A 15817-nucleotide genomic window follows, 5' to 3' on the forward strand; every position below is an offset into this window, starting at 1 on the left:
GGCTCAGTAGTTGTGGTGCACGGGCATAGTTGCTCTGGGCACGTGGGATCTTCTGGCACCAGGGATCGAGCCCATGTCCCCTGCATTGGTAGGTGGATTCTTAACCACTGCACCACCTGGGAAGTCCCATCATTTACGTTTTAATCTTATAGCTCTGGGACTTTTAAATTAAAGCTGAGTAGTAGGGATATGAGTTAATATTTTTTTCTCATTGGCCATTGGTAGCCACTTGAACAACCATTCCTTACTGATTAGAAGGCTTACCAGGCATAAAACCCTTCTTCAATGGGAAGATGACCTTGAGTTTATCCTCTTCTACCACTCTTTCTGTGGTTAAGATAAATATGGCGTGTCAGCTCTGTTATAAGGCAACATTGCTTATTGTAGAATGACCCTTGAATGGAACCGCATCTGGATAGGAAAGATTTTGAATGGACCACAAATTTCTCTTGGGAAGCAGAAGACCTTAGCTGCCCTGTGTACATGCAGTTTGACTTGTGCAGGGACGAGGAAGTCATGGGCTGTTAAGATACTGATTCTCATGGCATACAAAGCTCACTTGTGGTGCCTAGAAATTGGCTCCTGGATTTCTGTAAGGATCACTGCTGAAGACAGCACGACTGAAGCTGCAGTGCTGGCATACTGTGTTTCCTGTCCCGTATGCTACAAAGTTAAATGAGCCTGGTTCCATGCTATAGTTTATTTAGTCCTATGAGTGTGAAGGTCAGTATGTATCTGAGATCACTACTGGTAGTTATGCAAAATGAGCTTTGCAATTATATATATTTGGGTCTTTTTCTGGGGTTTCTTTTTTCTTTTTTCTTTTTTTTTTTTAACCCTACGCGGGCCTCTCACTGTTGTGGCCTCTCCCGTTGCGAAGCACAGGCTCCAGATGCGCAGGCTCAGCGGCCATGGCTCACGGGCCCAGCCGCTCTGCGGCACGTAGGATCCTCCCGGACCAGGGCACAAACCCCTGTCTCCTGAATCGGCAGGCGGAATCTCAACCACTGCGCCACCAGGGAAGCCCTGGGCTTTCCTTTTTAAATACTGTATATTAGTGTACCAGTACCATACTTATTTTATTTTATTTATTTATTTATTTTTATTTTTATATACTTATTTATTTTTGGCTTTGTTGGGTCTTCATTGCTGCTCGAACCCGTGTCCACTGCATTGGCAGGCGGATTCTTAACCACTGCACCACCAGGGAAGCCCATACTTGTTTTAAATTGAGGCTTTATTTTAATTTTTAATATTGGTAGGTCTGATTCCTCTCATTAGTCTTTATATTTTTCTTGACTGTTCTTTATTTTTCACTATGAATATTAAAATTATTTTTATTTTAATATCTTTTTTTAGAGTTTATTTTTTTGTCCTGTTAACTTAAAATAGCATCTGGATAGTTGGACAGATGCTGTTTGTCATTTGAGAGCAGGTGTCTTTTTGCACAAATTGAACTGTTTTATTTTTTTAAATTTTTAAAATAAATAAATATTTATTTATTGTTGGCTGTGTTGGGTCTTCGTTGCTGCATGCAGGCTTTCTCTAGTTGTGGTGAATGGGGGCTACGCTTCATTGCCGAGCGCAGACTTCTCATGGCGGTGGCTTCTCTTGTTGTGGAGCACGGGCTCTGGGCGCGCAGGCTTCAGTAGTTGTGGCACGTGGGCTCAGTAGTTGTGGCTCGCGGGCTCTAGGCTCAGTAGCTGTGGCGCACGGGCTTAGTTGCTCCACGGCATGTGGGATCTTCCTGGACCATGGATTGAACCCCCGTGTCCCCTGCATTGGCAGGCGGATTCTTAACCACTGTGCCATCAGGGAAGTCCCTGAACTGTTTTATTGTAAGTTATTTCCTCCTTTCCCTCTGTCCTCACCCTAGGCAACTGGCCAGTGCTCTGTTTTTCCAGTCTTCTGTTGCTGCTCAGTCAGCCCTTTGCATATCAGGCTGATCCTTTGTGTATGCCATTAGTCATGCAGGACAACAGCAGGAAGTGCAATAAAAGCAGCATCTTTTGCAACATTTCTTTGGTTTTTTGATACTGGATTTAAAACTTTGTTTTAGCCAGTGCCCTTATTTTGTCATTTGTTTCTCAGAAACATGAGACCATAATAACTTTGAATATTAAGTATCTAGAGAGCTCCTAGGAGAGTTATGTTGGAAGCAATTTGGGTAGGTACTGTAATTACTTAAGTATTAAGCCTTACTTTTTAGGGAGCTGGTTTAGGAAAGAACAATAGGGCATAAGGTGTTAGGAAGGCAGAATGTTGGTGTCTCTTCTCCTGGAACTCTTATGTTTCACAGATTCTTGTGAATTGTAGATTTAGTCTTTACTCTCCTGTTTGCTTTTTGAGGATCAGCATTGAAGAAAGCATAAAATAACAAAGTGATGGCCTTTGATACTCTTACTATGACCGAGAACAATGTTGCTTTCAGTATTACAAATTAAACTAATTCTCAAAAGGGATAGTAAATGAACAACTCTCTTGAATTTCTCTTCTAGGTTAACGTTGACAAAGTTTTCTACTCATTCTGTACTTGCTTCATTCCCTGATGTTCTGTCCAGTATAGTAGCCACTAACCACATATGACTGTTTGAATTTAAATATAAATTAATTAAATTAAAAATTCAGTTCCTCATATGCACTAGTCACATTGATGGTGCTCAGTTGGCAGACATGGCTAGTGCCTGCTGTATCAGACTGTGCCTAGTGAACATTTCCATCACTGCAGGAAGTTTCACGAGACAGAGCTGCTCAAATCTCCTGGCCTGCCCTTGTCTCATGAGCTTGTTTTCTACTTAAGAAAGATGATTGAGGCTGTTCTCCTTCTGTCATATTCATGTTTTTCTGGGCTCAGAGGAAGATTTTTTTTCTCATTTATGAAGGTTTATGCCTTTATTTCTGTTCTCTTAGAACTTGTATTCCATTTGTTATCTCTTCTCCCTAGTATCTTCATTCCTTTGAAGTTAGAGCAGAAATAGAAAAGCCATAGATGGAGGTTAACTTGGAGGCTGCTGCTGAGGTCTATAGCATTTCATACTGACATTCCTGTGGAGATGGTCACCATTATCTGTCCTGTCTTCAGCTTTCCATATCTTGAAGCCAGTTTAGTTTCAGTGTTTATCAGGTTTAGGGGGACAGAGTCATACTACTCAGAGTCAACATAGTAAGCTATTAAGAGACTCATGTATACATCAGGATGTCATAGTACTCATTAATAATGAGAACAGTAACTGACAAGAAGACCACATATCATTGTCAGCTGGCCTGCTGTAGATGAAATGAAATTTCAGATTATAATCAGAGGGTTTCAGTGTGCACATGGGACCTTAGGGTGAAGACTTAATTTGGTTATCTTAATGCCATCTATCTTTGAGAGTTCAGAATCAACTTGTGTCTTATGCATGTGTCTGTCAGGTGAACCTAATATCAGGCAGGCTAATGTTTCTTGGGAATACTCTTTGCCACTCTTCCCCTCAACTTTCTAAAGCCTTCCAGGGGAACATTTTTCTTCTATTTTGTTATTTTTTAAAATTCCAGGCAGATTATGATTAAATTGATTTAAGGGCCAGTTTCCCATTTCAGTCATTTAGGCATAGGTTGAGAGACCATCTCTGTTGAGTTTTATTACTTTTTTGCTCCAATATTTGACCATATCTCAATGTTTTAGCCACCCTGGAATGTACTAACTTCTCTGTGTATTAATTACAGATTTCTGTTGCTCCAACACCAAATTTATAGGCAGGTTTTCTTGTTGTGTAACTTCCAAATCTATATTTCTACAGCTGACCTGTTTCCAAAGTCTAGTCTCACTTCTAAATACAGAATATTTAAATAAATAGATACTTCTATTGAGGCATTTCTTATTAATTCCTCAGATAAAAAAAATTAAAATTGAAGTTCTACTTTCAATATCCCTAAATCCTTCAAAAAGCATACAACCTTTTCAATTTCTTTTATCATTATGTAATCCCTCTTCAATTTTAACCACTTCTTCCACCCCTCAGTTTTTTTTTTTTTGCGGTACGCGGGCCTCTCACTGTTGTGGCCTCTCCCGTTGCGGAGCACAGGCTCTGGACGCACAGGCTCAGCAGCCATGGCTCACAGGCCCAGCCGCTCTGCGGCATGTGGGATCTTCCCAGACCGGGGCATGAACCCACGCCCCCTGCATTGGCAGGTGGACTCTCAACCACTGCGCCACCAGGGAAGCCCCCCTCAGTTTTTTTAGTTATCAAATTTTCTTGCTTTTTTAGAGTCATGTACCACAATGTTCATTGCAGCACTATTTACAATAGCCAGGACATGGAAGCAACCTAAGTGTCCATCGACAGATGAATGGATAAAAAAGATGTGGCACATATATACAATGGAATATTACTGAGCAATAAAAAAAACAAAATTGAGTTATTTGTACTGAGGTGGATGGACCTAGAGTCTGTCGTACAGAGTGGAGTAAGTCAGAAAGAGAAAAACAAATACTGTATGCTAACATATATATATGGAATCTAAAAAAAAAAAAAAAAAAGGTTCTAAAGAACCTAGGGGCAGGACAGGAATAAAGAGGCAGACATAGGACTTCCCTGATGGCGCAGTGGTTAAGAATCCTCCTGCCAATGCAGGGGACACGGGTTTGATCCCTGGTCTGGGAAGATCCCACATGCCGTGGTGCAGCTAAGTCCATGCACCACAACTACTGAGGCTGTGCTCTAGAGCCCGCGAGCCACAACTACTGAAGCCCGCGTACCTAGAGCCCGTGCTCCGCAACAAGAGAAGCCACCGCAGTGAGAAGCCTGCTCACCACAACGAAGGGTAGCCCCCTCTTGCTGCAACTAGAGAAGGTCCGTGCACAGCAACAAAAACCCAACACAGTGAAAAGTAAATAAATAAATAAATTTATTTATTTTTAAAAAAGAGAAAGGACGCAGACGTAGCGAATGGACTTGAGGACACGGGGAGAGGGAAGGGTAAGCTGGGACGAAGTGAGGGAGTAGCATGGACATATATATACTACCAAATGTAAAATAGATAGCTCGTGGGAAGCAGCTGCATAGCACAGGGAGATCAGCTTGGTGCTTTGTGACCACCTAGAGGGGTGGGATAGGGAGGGTGGGAGGGAGACGCAAGAGGGAGAGGATATGGGGGTATATGAATACGTATAACTGATTCACCTTGTTATACAGCAGAAACTAACACAACATTGTAAAGCAATTATACTCCAATAAAGATGTTTAAAAAAAACCCAAAAGAAACACACAAAATGAATATAGTGGCAGAAATTACTAAGACCACTGAATCCCACTGAAATGGATTTGAAAAGGGAAAAATGTATTATGTCCTATTGCAGTAGTCTATTTCTGTGTATTTCCATTTGTGTGTGTGTGTGCCTGTCATTGGATCTTCAAAAAAAATTATCTTGCTTTTTTATATACATGATATCTACTCATTTTTATTCCCATTGCTTCCATTCCATTCTGTCTAGCCTACCTCAATAATCTCCAAATTCTCATTTTAATCTACCCTATTTTGTCTTTGCCTTCTGAACTTTGGTTTATGCATCTTTTTATCTGAAACAGATAAGTCATTATTTTGCAGTAATCTGATTTTATTAGCTATTTAACACGTTAAACTACTTTAGTTGTTGTATTTTCATCATTTAGAGTATTTATGTGAACTCTGTTTTTTAGCGTGATGAACAAGTCTGGGGTGAATCGTGTAGTTTGGAAACGACCTCGGCTCACTCACAATGGACCTGTGAGAAGGAGCACAGTCATTGACCAGATTCCATTTCTGGCAGTAGCAAGAGCACTTGGTAAGTAGGACTTACACTTGGTGAAATCATCTTGGATTTTCTCTAATATATAGTGGTAAAATAAAAGAGAAGACTGAGAATTAAACCCTCATTTGGCACGTAATGAAGGTATAAATATGATATTATAGTAAATGATTGAAAACCGAATTGAGGGGAAGGTTAAAGTATGGATTTCAGTGCCACTTGCTCTTTGATGATGAGTTATGTTCGATGTTTTGCTAGTTCCCATTTATTTCTAGGGAAGTAAATGCATGCCTGGGCTTGATATTAGCCTTAAAACTATTTCTAAATGTCCTTCCCTACTTCAGCCCTTCATATTTCTCTTAAGAGCCTTCAAAGCTCTTTGTTTTTCATTAGCTAGCAAAGTAAATTGTACATGACAAAATAAACATACTTATTTTCTGTTCTACCTGGTTTTGAAAGGAAGGCTAGAGGATTATAGCTATAGAAATATCTTACCTTGGATGTACTAATTAAATTTTCTTCTAAAGAAAATTTCTTTTGGAAAACACCACTTTTTCCCTTCTCTCCTTCTTCCTCCAACAGATACTTGAGAACTGACTTGGTGCCAGGCACTGCCTTAGGCTTTGGAGAGATAATACAGATATACTCTGCCCTCAGGGAGCAAGACTAAGTAGTTGGGGAGATAGGCAATAAAGAAGGAAACTTGTCCTGAAAGTAATATAATATTGCAAGTCAATTATACTTCAGTTTTTTAAAAAGTAAGCTTGTAAATGACATAATTACAGGTTAGGAAATATGAAAGTCCTGTGATAAAGAATAATTTAGATGGGAAAAACTATTTTAGATAGTGTGATGGAAATGCTCCTTTTAGGAAGTGTTATTTTAGCTGAGATTTGATGGCTGAGAAGGAGTTATTCTTGTGAAGAGCCTGTTGAAGAATATTCTAGGCATGGTTCCTGAATTGGGAAAGAGTGTGGCCTGTTGTAGGCATTATCAAAAGGCAGGGGTTAAAGAGGCAAACATGAGGGCTTCCCTGGTGGCGCAGTGGTTGAGAATCCGCCTGCCGATGCAGGGGACACGGGTTCGTGCCCTGGTCCGGGAAGATCCCACATGCCGCGGAGCAACTAAGCCCGTGAGCCATGGCCGCTAGGCCTGCGCATCCGGAGCCTGTGCTCCGCAACGGGAGAGGCCACAGCAGTGAGAGGCCCGCATACCGCAAAAAAAAAAAAAAAAAAAGGCAAACATGAGCCACAGATGTTTTCATTCTAGTCTAAGGGTACTGGGAAACATTGAAGGATATTAAGCTAAGGAGTAACATTATCTGATTTGCATTTTTAAAAGATCATGCTACCTGGACTTCCCTGGCAGTCCAGTGGTTAAGACTCCATGCTTCCACTGCAGGGGGTGTGGTTTCGATCCCTGGTTGGGGACCTATGATTCCCACATGCCCCATGGCACAGCCAAAAAATTAAATTAGAAAAAAAAAAAAGATCATGCTACTACCTATCATGTTACTATCTTTGTTCATCTTTGGTGATCATATACATATGATCCCGCATATTCATGGAGCCTATAATCTAATGGGGAGAATAGATAATAAACAAATGAGAAAATTATTTTAGAAAGCATTATAAAGGAATTAAACAGGATGATATGCCACTGATTGGTGGGAGGCATAGTGGGTAGCAGAGGAGGGCTGCTTTGGAGAGGATGATTAAGGAACATTCTTTTATTTATTTATTTTTAAATAAATTTATTTATTTTTGACTGCATTGGGTCTTCATTGCTGTGTGTGGGCTTTCTCTAGTTGCGGCGAGCGGGGGCTACTCTTCGTTGTGGTGCGCGGGCTTCTCATTGCGGTGGCTTCTCTTGTTGTGGATCACGGGCTCTTGGCACGTGCGCTTCAGTAGTTGTGGCATGCAGGCTCAGTATGTGGCTCACGGGCTCTGGAGCGCAGGCTCAGTAGTTGTGGCGCACAGGCTTAGTTGCTCCACGGCATGCGGGATCTTCCCAGACCAGAGCTTGAACCCGTGTGCCAGCATTGGCAGGTGGATTCTTAACCACTGCGCCACCAGGGAAGCCCAAGGAAAATTCTTTTAAAAAGTGATATTTTGAGTGAGTAAGACCTAAAAGGAGGAGAAGGGTCCAAGTCAAAGCAAAGCCATAGCACTTGCAAAGGCCGTTAGGTAATTAGTGGACATTTGATTTGGGAGTGATGGTGGTGTGGGTTGTGTAGCATATATTCTTTTTTCCTACTGAATAATGCCCTGACTTCCTTTTGGGAAACTGTATCTCCCCTACTATGTGCAGTCTTAGTTTAGACATTCCTATTCAGGGTCCTTTTATAAAACATAAAAGGTCAGGCATATGACCCCAGCTAGATCAGTTAGGTTCCCTGTTCCATGATTTTGAGTTGTGAATCTAGAAAGGATAAACATTAAAAACCAAAAACGTGGTTGGAATGAATTCATCCTAGTGATACTGACCTCCTTTGGCAGTGCTCATTGATGTGGTTGGGTTTTCCTGCCTCGTTGTTTGGAATTGCCCTGTCTCCATGCCTGTTCTCCAGCTTCTTGTCTACGGTGTGAGCTACTTGATTTTCTTCTGAGTTGCCTTTTTGGCCTAGGTTAACCTGAGCTGGAAATTGTTGTTTGTTAGCAATGAATCCTAATGCAGAAAGGAAAGGACTTCGGTACTGATGAAGCTAGGGGCAGGGCAGGAATAAAGATGCAGATGTAGAGAATGGACTTGAGGACGCAGCGGGGTAGGGGGGGGCGGGGAGGGGAAGCTGGGACGAAGTGAGAGAGTAGCACTGACATATATACACAACCAAATGTAAAATAGACAGCTAGTGGGAAGCAGCTGCATAGCACAGGGAGATCAGCTCTATGCTTTGTGATGACCTAGAGGGGTGGGATAGGGAGGGTAGGAGGGAGGGAGATGCAAGAGGGAGGAGTTATGGGGATATATGTATATGTATAACTGATTCACTTTGTTATACAGCAGAAGCTAACATGCCATTGTAAAGCAATTATACTCCAATAAAGACATTAAAAAAAAAAAGAAAGAAAGAAAGGAAAGGACTTGCTGTCTTTAAGGACCAAGAATGAAGCCAGTGTGAGAGAGAGGAGGTAGAGATATAAGATGAAGGCGGAGATGAGGACACTTGCATGATTAAGAGGGTGGTGCAGGCTAAGGTAAGGAGTTTGGTGAAGACATTACAGGTGGTAGGCAAGAACTAAATCCTGCAAGGCTTTCTAGACCATGATAAGGAATTTTATTTTAAATGCTTTGGGGAAGGGATTGAAGAGTAGGAGAGGAAGTAAACCATAGTGGTTAAGAGGTAGACTTTGGAGCCAAAATTCCTAGTTTCCAATCCCAGTGCTGTTATTTACTGTACAAACTTGGGCAAATTACTTAATATATTGTGGCACAGTTTTTTCAGCTGTAAAGTGGGGCCTGCTTCATACTGTCGTGAGTATTGGGTAACTTAGCACATGTAAAGTGCTTAAAATAGTGCCTGGCACATAGTAAGTGCTCTGTAAATGTTAGTTGTTATTGTTGTTGTGTACTGAAGTAGGGCAGTGACGTGATGCAGTATGATTTTAAAGGATCATTTTAACTGATCCAGTTTTTTTGTTGTTGTTGTTGTTGTGGTACGCGGGCCTCTCACCGCTGTGGCCTCTCCCGTTTCGGAGCACAGGCTCTGGACATGCAGGCCCAGCGGACATGGCCCACGGGCCCAGCCGCTCCACGGCATGTGGGATCTTCCCAGACCGGGGCACGAACCCGCGTCCCCTGCATCGGCAGGCGGACTCTCAACCACTGCGCCACCAGGGAAGCCCGATCCAGTTTGTTTTTAAAAGATCATAATGGCTAAAATTATAGGGTAATAAAATTGGAGGCCAGGGTCCCATTTAGGGACCTGTAGCAGTATTCTAAGCACTTTGCATATTTTACAGATTTTTGTCTGAGTTTCCCAGGCCATTCATTCATAGCATACGTGTGATATAATTGATCCTCCAATTGTTAGCAAGGAGAAAAAGGGGGCAAGGTGGATGACAGATAGTCAGCTGCTATTGACACTTCAGGTAGATGGTAAATTCCCAGTTAACTGTTGCCATTTGTAACATTAGTGAGCTTAGGAGGAAGGCATGGGAGGCAAGGAATTAATATTACTAAAGAAATAGAGGGGATTTTTGTGGGGAACTCAACACGGACTGAGGGCAAGGTCTTACTCCAGGTTCAAAAGTAAGGTGAACCTTCAGTTTAGAAAGTAGATGCCAATTTATTTTGTGTATGTGAAGTGTGTGTACGCCAAGCATTTCAAGTGAGCCTTGAAACCCTTAAGTGAGTGTGGAGAGGAAGAGAAGGAACAGGTGATGGGGTGGCAAAAGGAGCAGAAAAACCTGCTGGTTTTCCTGTTTCAGACACATTCCTACTCAGTTCACACAGAGCTCTGGAGTAACCCAGACAAGAAGTAATTCAGCCCGCATGAATATCTTCAGTAATCTTTACTTAATGTTTCAAAGTAGAAACTCTTGTATTATTAGACAGTTCTGTGAGTTAAAATCTGCTTCCATGAAGCTTTCACACGGGCAGAGCACTTCCTTTTCTATTTGCATAATGACAGTCGTTTACCTATTCGGAATTGGCTAGCATGTTTCTCTAGGCTAATTTCAGACCCTTCATTATTCTTGTCGTATTCCTCTAGATGTTTCCTTCAATAAACGTGATTTGGGAATTGAGGACACTGCAAGATGTGGTCTGACCAGTTTGAAGTACAATGAAAATATTTAGTTCCTGCTACCTGAACATTGTACTTCTAATAACGGAGTCCTAGAATCCTGTCATTAGCTTTTTGTAATGTTACCACATTAGTTGGCTTATTAAGCTCAGATCTCTAGATATTTCTCTTATGAACTGCTACCGGGTCAAGTTTCTCTTTTACAGACTCTGCTGGTTTTTGTTGGGATGGTGTAAGGGTGGGGAAATGGAGACTGAAAAATGGCATTAGATGAGTTGTTGGCAGAATGTATTTATCAGTACAAAAGGTATTGATTAATAGATTGGTGTGTATTTAGAGAGAGAGATCTTGATTGATGTGATGATGCTTTTTTTCTTAGCTTAGTTTCAATATTTGTTAACTACCTAGAGAAAGAAATAATGTGCATGGTCCTTAATTTTGTATATTATACAAATATTCAAAAATACTTAGGCAGCAAGATATTAGCATTGTTTAACTACTTTTAGTTGCCAGAGAGAAAAAATAGTAACTAGAGAGTAGAGAAATGAGATAACACTTTGACTGGGTGATGACAGTTACCATCACTAATGAGGAATAGTTGGACATCGTATGCCTCCAGATGTGTGGTACCCATATCCCCTATGTAGTACCCTGGTCAAAAATGCATAGCCTCAGGCTTCCCTGGTGGCGCAGTGGTTGAGAGTCTGCCTGCTGATGCAGGGGACGCGGGTTCGTGCCTCGGTCCGGGAAGATCCCATGTGCCGTGGAGCAGCTGGGCCCATGAGCCATGGCTGCTGAGCCTGCGCGGTCCGGAGCCTGCACTTCTCAACGGGAGAGGCCACAAGAGTGAGAGGTCCGCATACCGCAAAAAAAGAAAAAAAAAAGAATCCGCCTACCAATGCAGGGGACAGGGGTTCGATGTTCGATCCCTGGTCCGGGAAGATCTCACATGCCGCGGAGCAACTGAGCCCGCATGCCACAACTACTGAAGCCCATGTGCCTGGAGCCCATGCTCAGCAACAAAAGAAGCCACCACTAAGAGAAGCCCGTGCGCCGGAACAAAGAGTAGCCCCCACTTGCCACAACTAGAGAAAGCCCGTGTGCAGCAACAAAGACCCAACGCAACCAAAAAAAAAAAAAAAAAAGGATAAAACCATATACAGAGTCCCCACTTCTTTGTGATTGTCTATTCATTCACCAAATATTTATTAAATGCCTCTGTGTGCCAGGTATTGCTCTAGGTTCTGAGGATTCTGCAATGAACAAAACAGGTGAAAATTCCTGGACCCATGGAACTTACTTTCTAGTGAGGGGAAACAGATGATAAACTAAAATAAATAAGTAGAATATATATTGTGGTATATAGTAAAAAGTGCCAATGTGAAAAATAAAGCAGGAAATGTTGTGGGGGTGGGAGTGTAATTTTAAATGGGATTGTCAGGGGGCTTCCCTAGTGGCGCAGTGGTTAAGAATCCACCTGCCAATGCAGGTGACACGGGTTCGAGCCCTGGTCCAGGAAGATCCCACATGTTGTGGAGCAACTAAGCCCGTGCGCCACAACTACTGAGCCTGCGCTCTAGAGCCCATGAGCCACAAGTACTGAAGCCTGTTGGCCTAGAGCCCATGTTCCGCAACAAGAGAAGCCACCACAGTGAGAAGCCTGTGCACTGCAATGAACAGCAGACCCCGCTCTCTGCAATCAGAGAAAGCCCACAAGCAGCAATGAAGACCCAATGCAGCCAAAAATAAAACAAAAAAATAAATAAATGGTATGATCAGAGGAGGTCTGAAAAGATGATGTTTGAGTGAAGAGATGAGGCATCAAGGCATGTGGGTGTCTGGGGCAAGATATTAGGCAGAAGGAACAACAAATACAAAGTGTCCTTTTTATGATTTTTTTTCTTAACTGGGCAGCTTGAAAGGTGGATTGCCATTAACTGATGTAGCAAAGACCAGAGTATATGTAGCAGGGGGAGGTCAGTTCAGTTTTGGACAACTTACCTTCAAGGTGCTAATCAGACATTAAAGTGGTGATATCCATTGGGCTTCTGGTTATGAAAATTGCCTAGGTGAGGGCCAGGCTAGAGATATCAGTCTGTGGCTGAATCAAGGGATTGAGTGTAAGTAAAAAAGGGGGGAAAAAAAGAAAAGAAAAAGGGAAGGGTCCAGTGACTGAGCCCTGAGATACTGTCACTGTTAAGAGGTGGGGGCATGAATGGAAGAACAGGTAAAACTAGACTGAGAAAGAGCCAAAGGTAAAATACAAGAAAGTTCAGGAGAGTGTCCTGAAAGCTAAGAGAAGAAACTGTTTGAAGAAGGTATTTCGTTATATGCCAGTTGTAACTGTCAGTTAAAAAAAATATTTCAAATACTGTTGATAATTCAGGTAAAGGAAAGACCGAGAAGTGACCTTTGGGTTTAACAATGTGAAAGTCATTGGTGACCTTGACAAAGTAGCTTTTGGTGGATATTGAGACCACAATCATGACTGGAGTTGGTTCAAGAAAGAGTGAGAAGGGGAAATTTTGATATAGCAAGTTTTAGACTCTCTTCCTAGGTTGGGAAGGAAGAGATGGGGCTTTAGCTGGAGTAGAAAGAATAGCATCAAGAGAGGGTTTGCTACTGTTATTTTAATAAGGGAAGAAATAATAACAGTTGACGGGAAAGATCCTCTAGACCAGGGAAAACTCCATGTAGGAGATAAAATACAATTGCTATAGTAATTTCCTATGACAATTACATTATTTTAACATAATTTTGTAAACAAATGTATGGAAATAAATGAATATTTTCATATAAAAAGACGTGGGAGAGATGGTATTATTTTAGTAATGGAAAAAAAATTGCTTCTGCTTTTTCTCTTTATTGAATTTTTCTATCACATTTTCTCAAATTTTCTCAAATATCCTTTTTATTTTTTTAAACTTTATTGAGATATAACTGACATACAGAACTGTATATAAGTTTAAGGCATACAGCATTTAAAAGAGAATATCCTTTAGATTTGAACATTTAAGCTGAAAGAAATGCTTTGTCATATTACTTTTTCTGTCTTTATTTTGGCACTTGGGGAAAACAAGTAACTTTAAGTTCTAGCTTTTTAAGTTTCACTTGTTGCACGGTAATTCTTATTGGCCCATAGTAAATTAAATTATAGAATTTAGCACCACTCTTATGGTTTATAGTCATTTTTCTTCCAGTTTTTTTGGGAAAGAGAGAAATTTGCTTATCAAAATTTGTACTGATGATCAAAATTACCTGAGTGCAAATGTAGCAAAGGTGCCTCCTAGTGGCTGCCCGATGGAATTGCATGTGAGTCTTGCAATTCATTTATTCATTGAACAGATAATTTGAGTGCAGTATGTGCCAAGCACAGGGTCTTTGCCCTCATGGAAGCTTACAGTTTAGAGAGGGGAGAGGCATTCATCAAATGATCACAAAAAGAAGTGAAACATTACAACTCTTAACTATTTGTGTATCTGTTAATGGGAACTTAAAATGTGGGAGTATTTTACCTAACTGGAGAGGCCAGAGAAGTGATGCTTGAGCTGAGGTCTTAAGAATTACTAAAAGTTAAGAGAGGAAGAAAATGTGTTCTAGGCATAGGAACTGCATTTGTGAACAGCTCTGTGATAGAAGGAGGCATGGTGAATATAAGGGACTCTGGTGAAGGGTAGGTGGAACAAAGATATGGGAACAAGAGGCATAGATAAAGTCAGAAAATACTGCATTTTTACAGGCTGTGGTTAAGAGTTATGCAAGAGTAAACTATTGCAGAGTTGGGGTGGGAAACATATAACTAGGTAGGGGTGTGTGTGTGTTTTAATTATGGCAACATACATATAACAAAATTTACCATCTTAACCATTTTAAGTATACAGTTCAGTGGTATTAAGTACATTTACATTGTTGTGCATCCATCACCACCATCAATCTTAAATTTGTGTTATAAAGAGATGATTTTGGTTGCAGTTTTGAGGATGGATTAGGTGCAGCAAAAGTTGCTGGGAAGCTCTCCAGGGGAAGCCACTCACAGAGCTGGAGGGGGGTGGGGGTGGGACATGTTGAAATTCCCTAGGGATAAGGACCACTAGGTGTCCTGCACATTGCTGGCTGCAGTATGCCCCAGCAGCAAGCAGAGGACATACTGAAACCGGAAGAAAGGCCTCTTTCTCATCTGGTATCACCCAGTGCCCCTTCTGAAAACAAAAGGGAAATGGCCGTTGAGCAGGCAATCAACCTCTGCCACAATGTTCAAGGCCCCTCCCTTCAATATATAGAGGAATGACATTCTTGTGATCCTATAATGGTGTACAAACACTAGGCCAATAATAAAATACTTAGTTCAATTCTGATTCTTACTCATTTGATCTCAGGTAAAGCCATGTAGATTACCTGAACTGGCAAAATAAAGGAACTGGCTCTATCTTATGTTCCTAAATCTAGCTATGAATACAGATCAGATGGTGAGTTTGTTAAAAATTCAAATTCTGGGGACTTTTACTGGCAAATATAAAGCAACTTGAGCATCAAAACAATAACAAGGATAAGTTATAACATAATGAGAAAAAAAAGAGTCCCTAAGTCCATACTGATACAAAAAGATTATAAAGAGGTAGAGAGAAGAATGGAAAGTTCTTCTTTAGAAAAGACAACTAATAAATGTAGTTAGTGTTCTAATTCTATCATCAGTTTACAACCATCACAATAACGCTTGATTCGTGCAAGAATCATTAATGAATGCTAAAATGTGGCATATTTTGGTGAGGAATAGGATATTTCACACAATCTCAAACTATCACCGTACAGATTACTTAGGGCATCTTTACAGTGCTGGTAGGCAGCACTTTAACTGAATGATCAGGCTTGGCATTGCCAGTAATAGGACAGACTGACATTTTGTGCCTCCTAATGTGACATACTAAGAAGGCTATGACTTCAGCAATGTAGTATTCTGGCCAGAAAAAAAAGTTTAACCTGAACACAAACACTTATATCTAGCCTGCGGACACAAGGAAGCAGTCAGACAAATCCAAGTTGAGGGTCACTCTGCAAAACAACTGGCCTGGACTCTTTTGACAATTGTCTGTCAGTGTCATGAATAACAAAAACAAATCACAGAACCTAGAGAATTGTTCTGGGTTAAAAACAACTAAAAAATATGACAACTAAATGTAATGAATGATCCTTGAGTGGACCCTGGATATTAAAAAAGCATTATTGCGGGAATTCCCTGGTGATCCAGGGGTTAGGACTTGGCACTTTCACTGAGGGGGCCTGGGTTCGATCCCTGTTGGGGG

At 41.2% G+C, this 15817-nt stretch overlaps 1 protein-coding gene across 2 annotated transcripts in view; it reads left to right on the forward strand.

The window, feature by feature from the left end:
* PPM1D (protein phosphatase, Mg2+/Mn2+ dependent 1D) overlaps nucleotides 1–15817 on the forward strand; it is a 53460-nt gene that overhangs the window by 21478 nt on the left and 16165 nt on the right. For both annotated transcript variants that reach the window (XM_059047577.2, XM_059047578.2), the window contains exon 3: nucleotides 5682–5806. In XM_059047577.2, coding sequence (XP_058903560.1) covers nucleotides 5682–5806 — 125 coding nt within the window. The remainder of the gene's footprint in view (nucleotides 1–5681; nucleotides 5807–15817) is intronic.

Source organism: Kogia breviceps, chromosome 19 (assembly GCF_026419965.1).
Source record: "Kogia breviceps isolate mKogBre1 chromosome 19, mKogBre1 haplotype 1, whole genome shotgun sequence".
Classification (NCBI taxonomy): Eukaryota; Metazoa; Chordata; class Mammalia; order Artiodactyla; family Physeteridae; genus Kogia; species Kogia breviceps.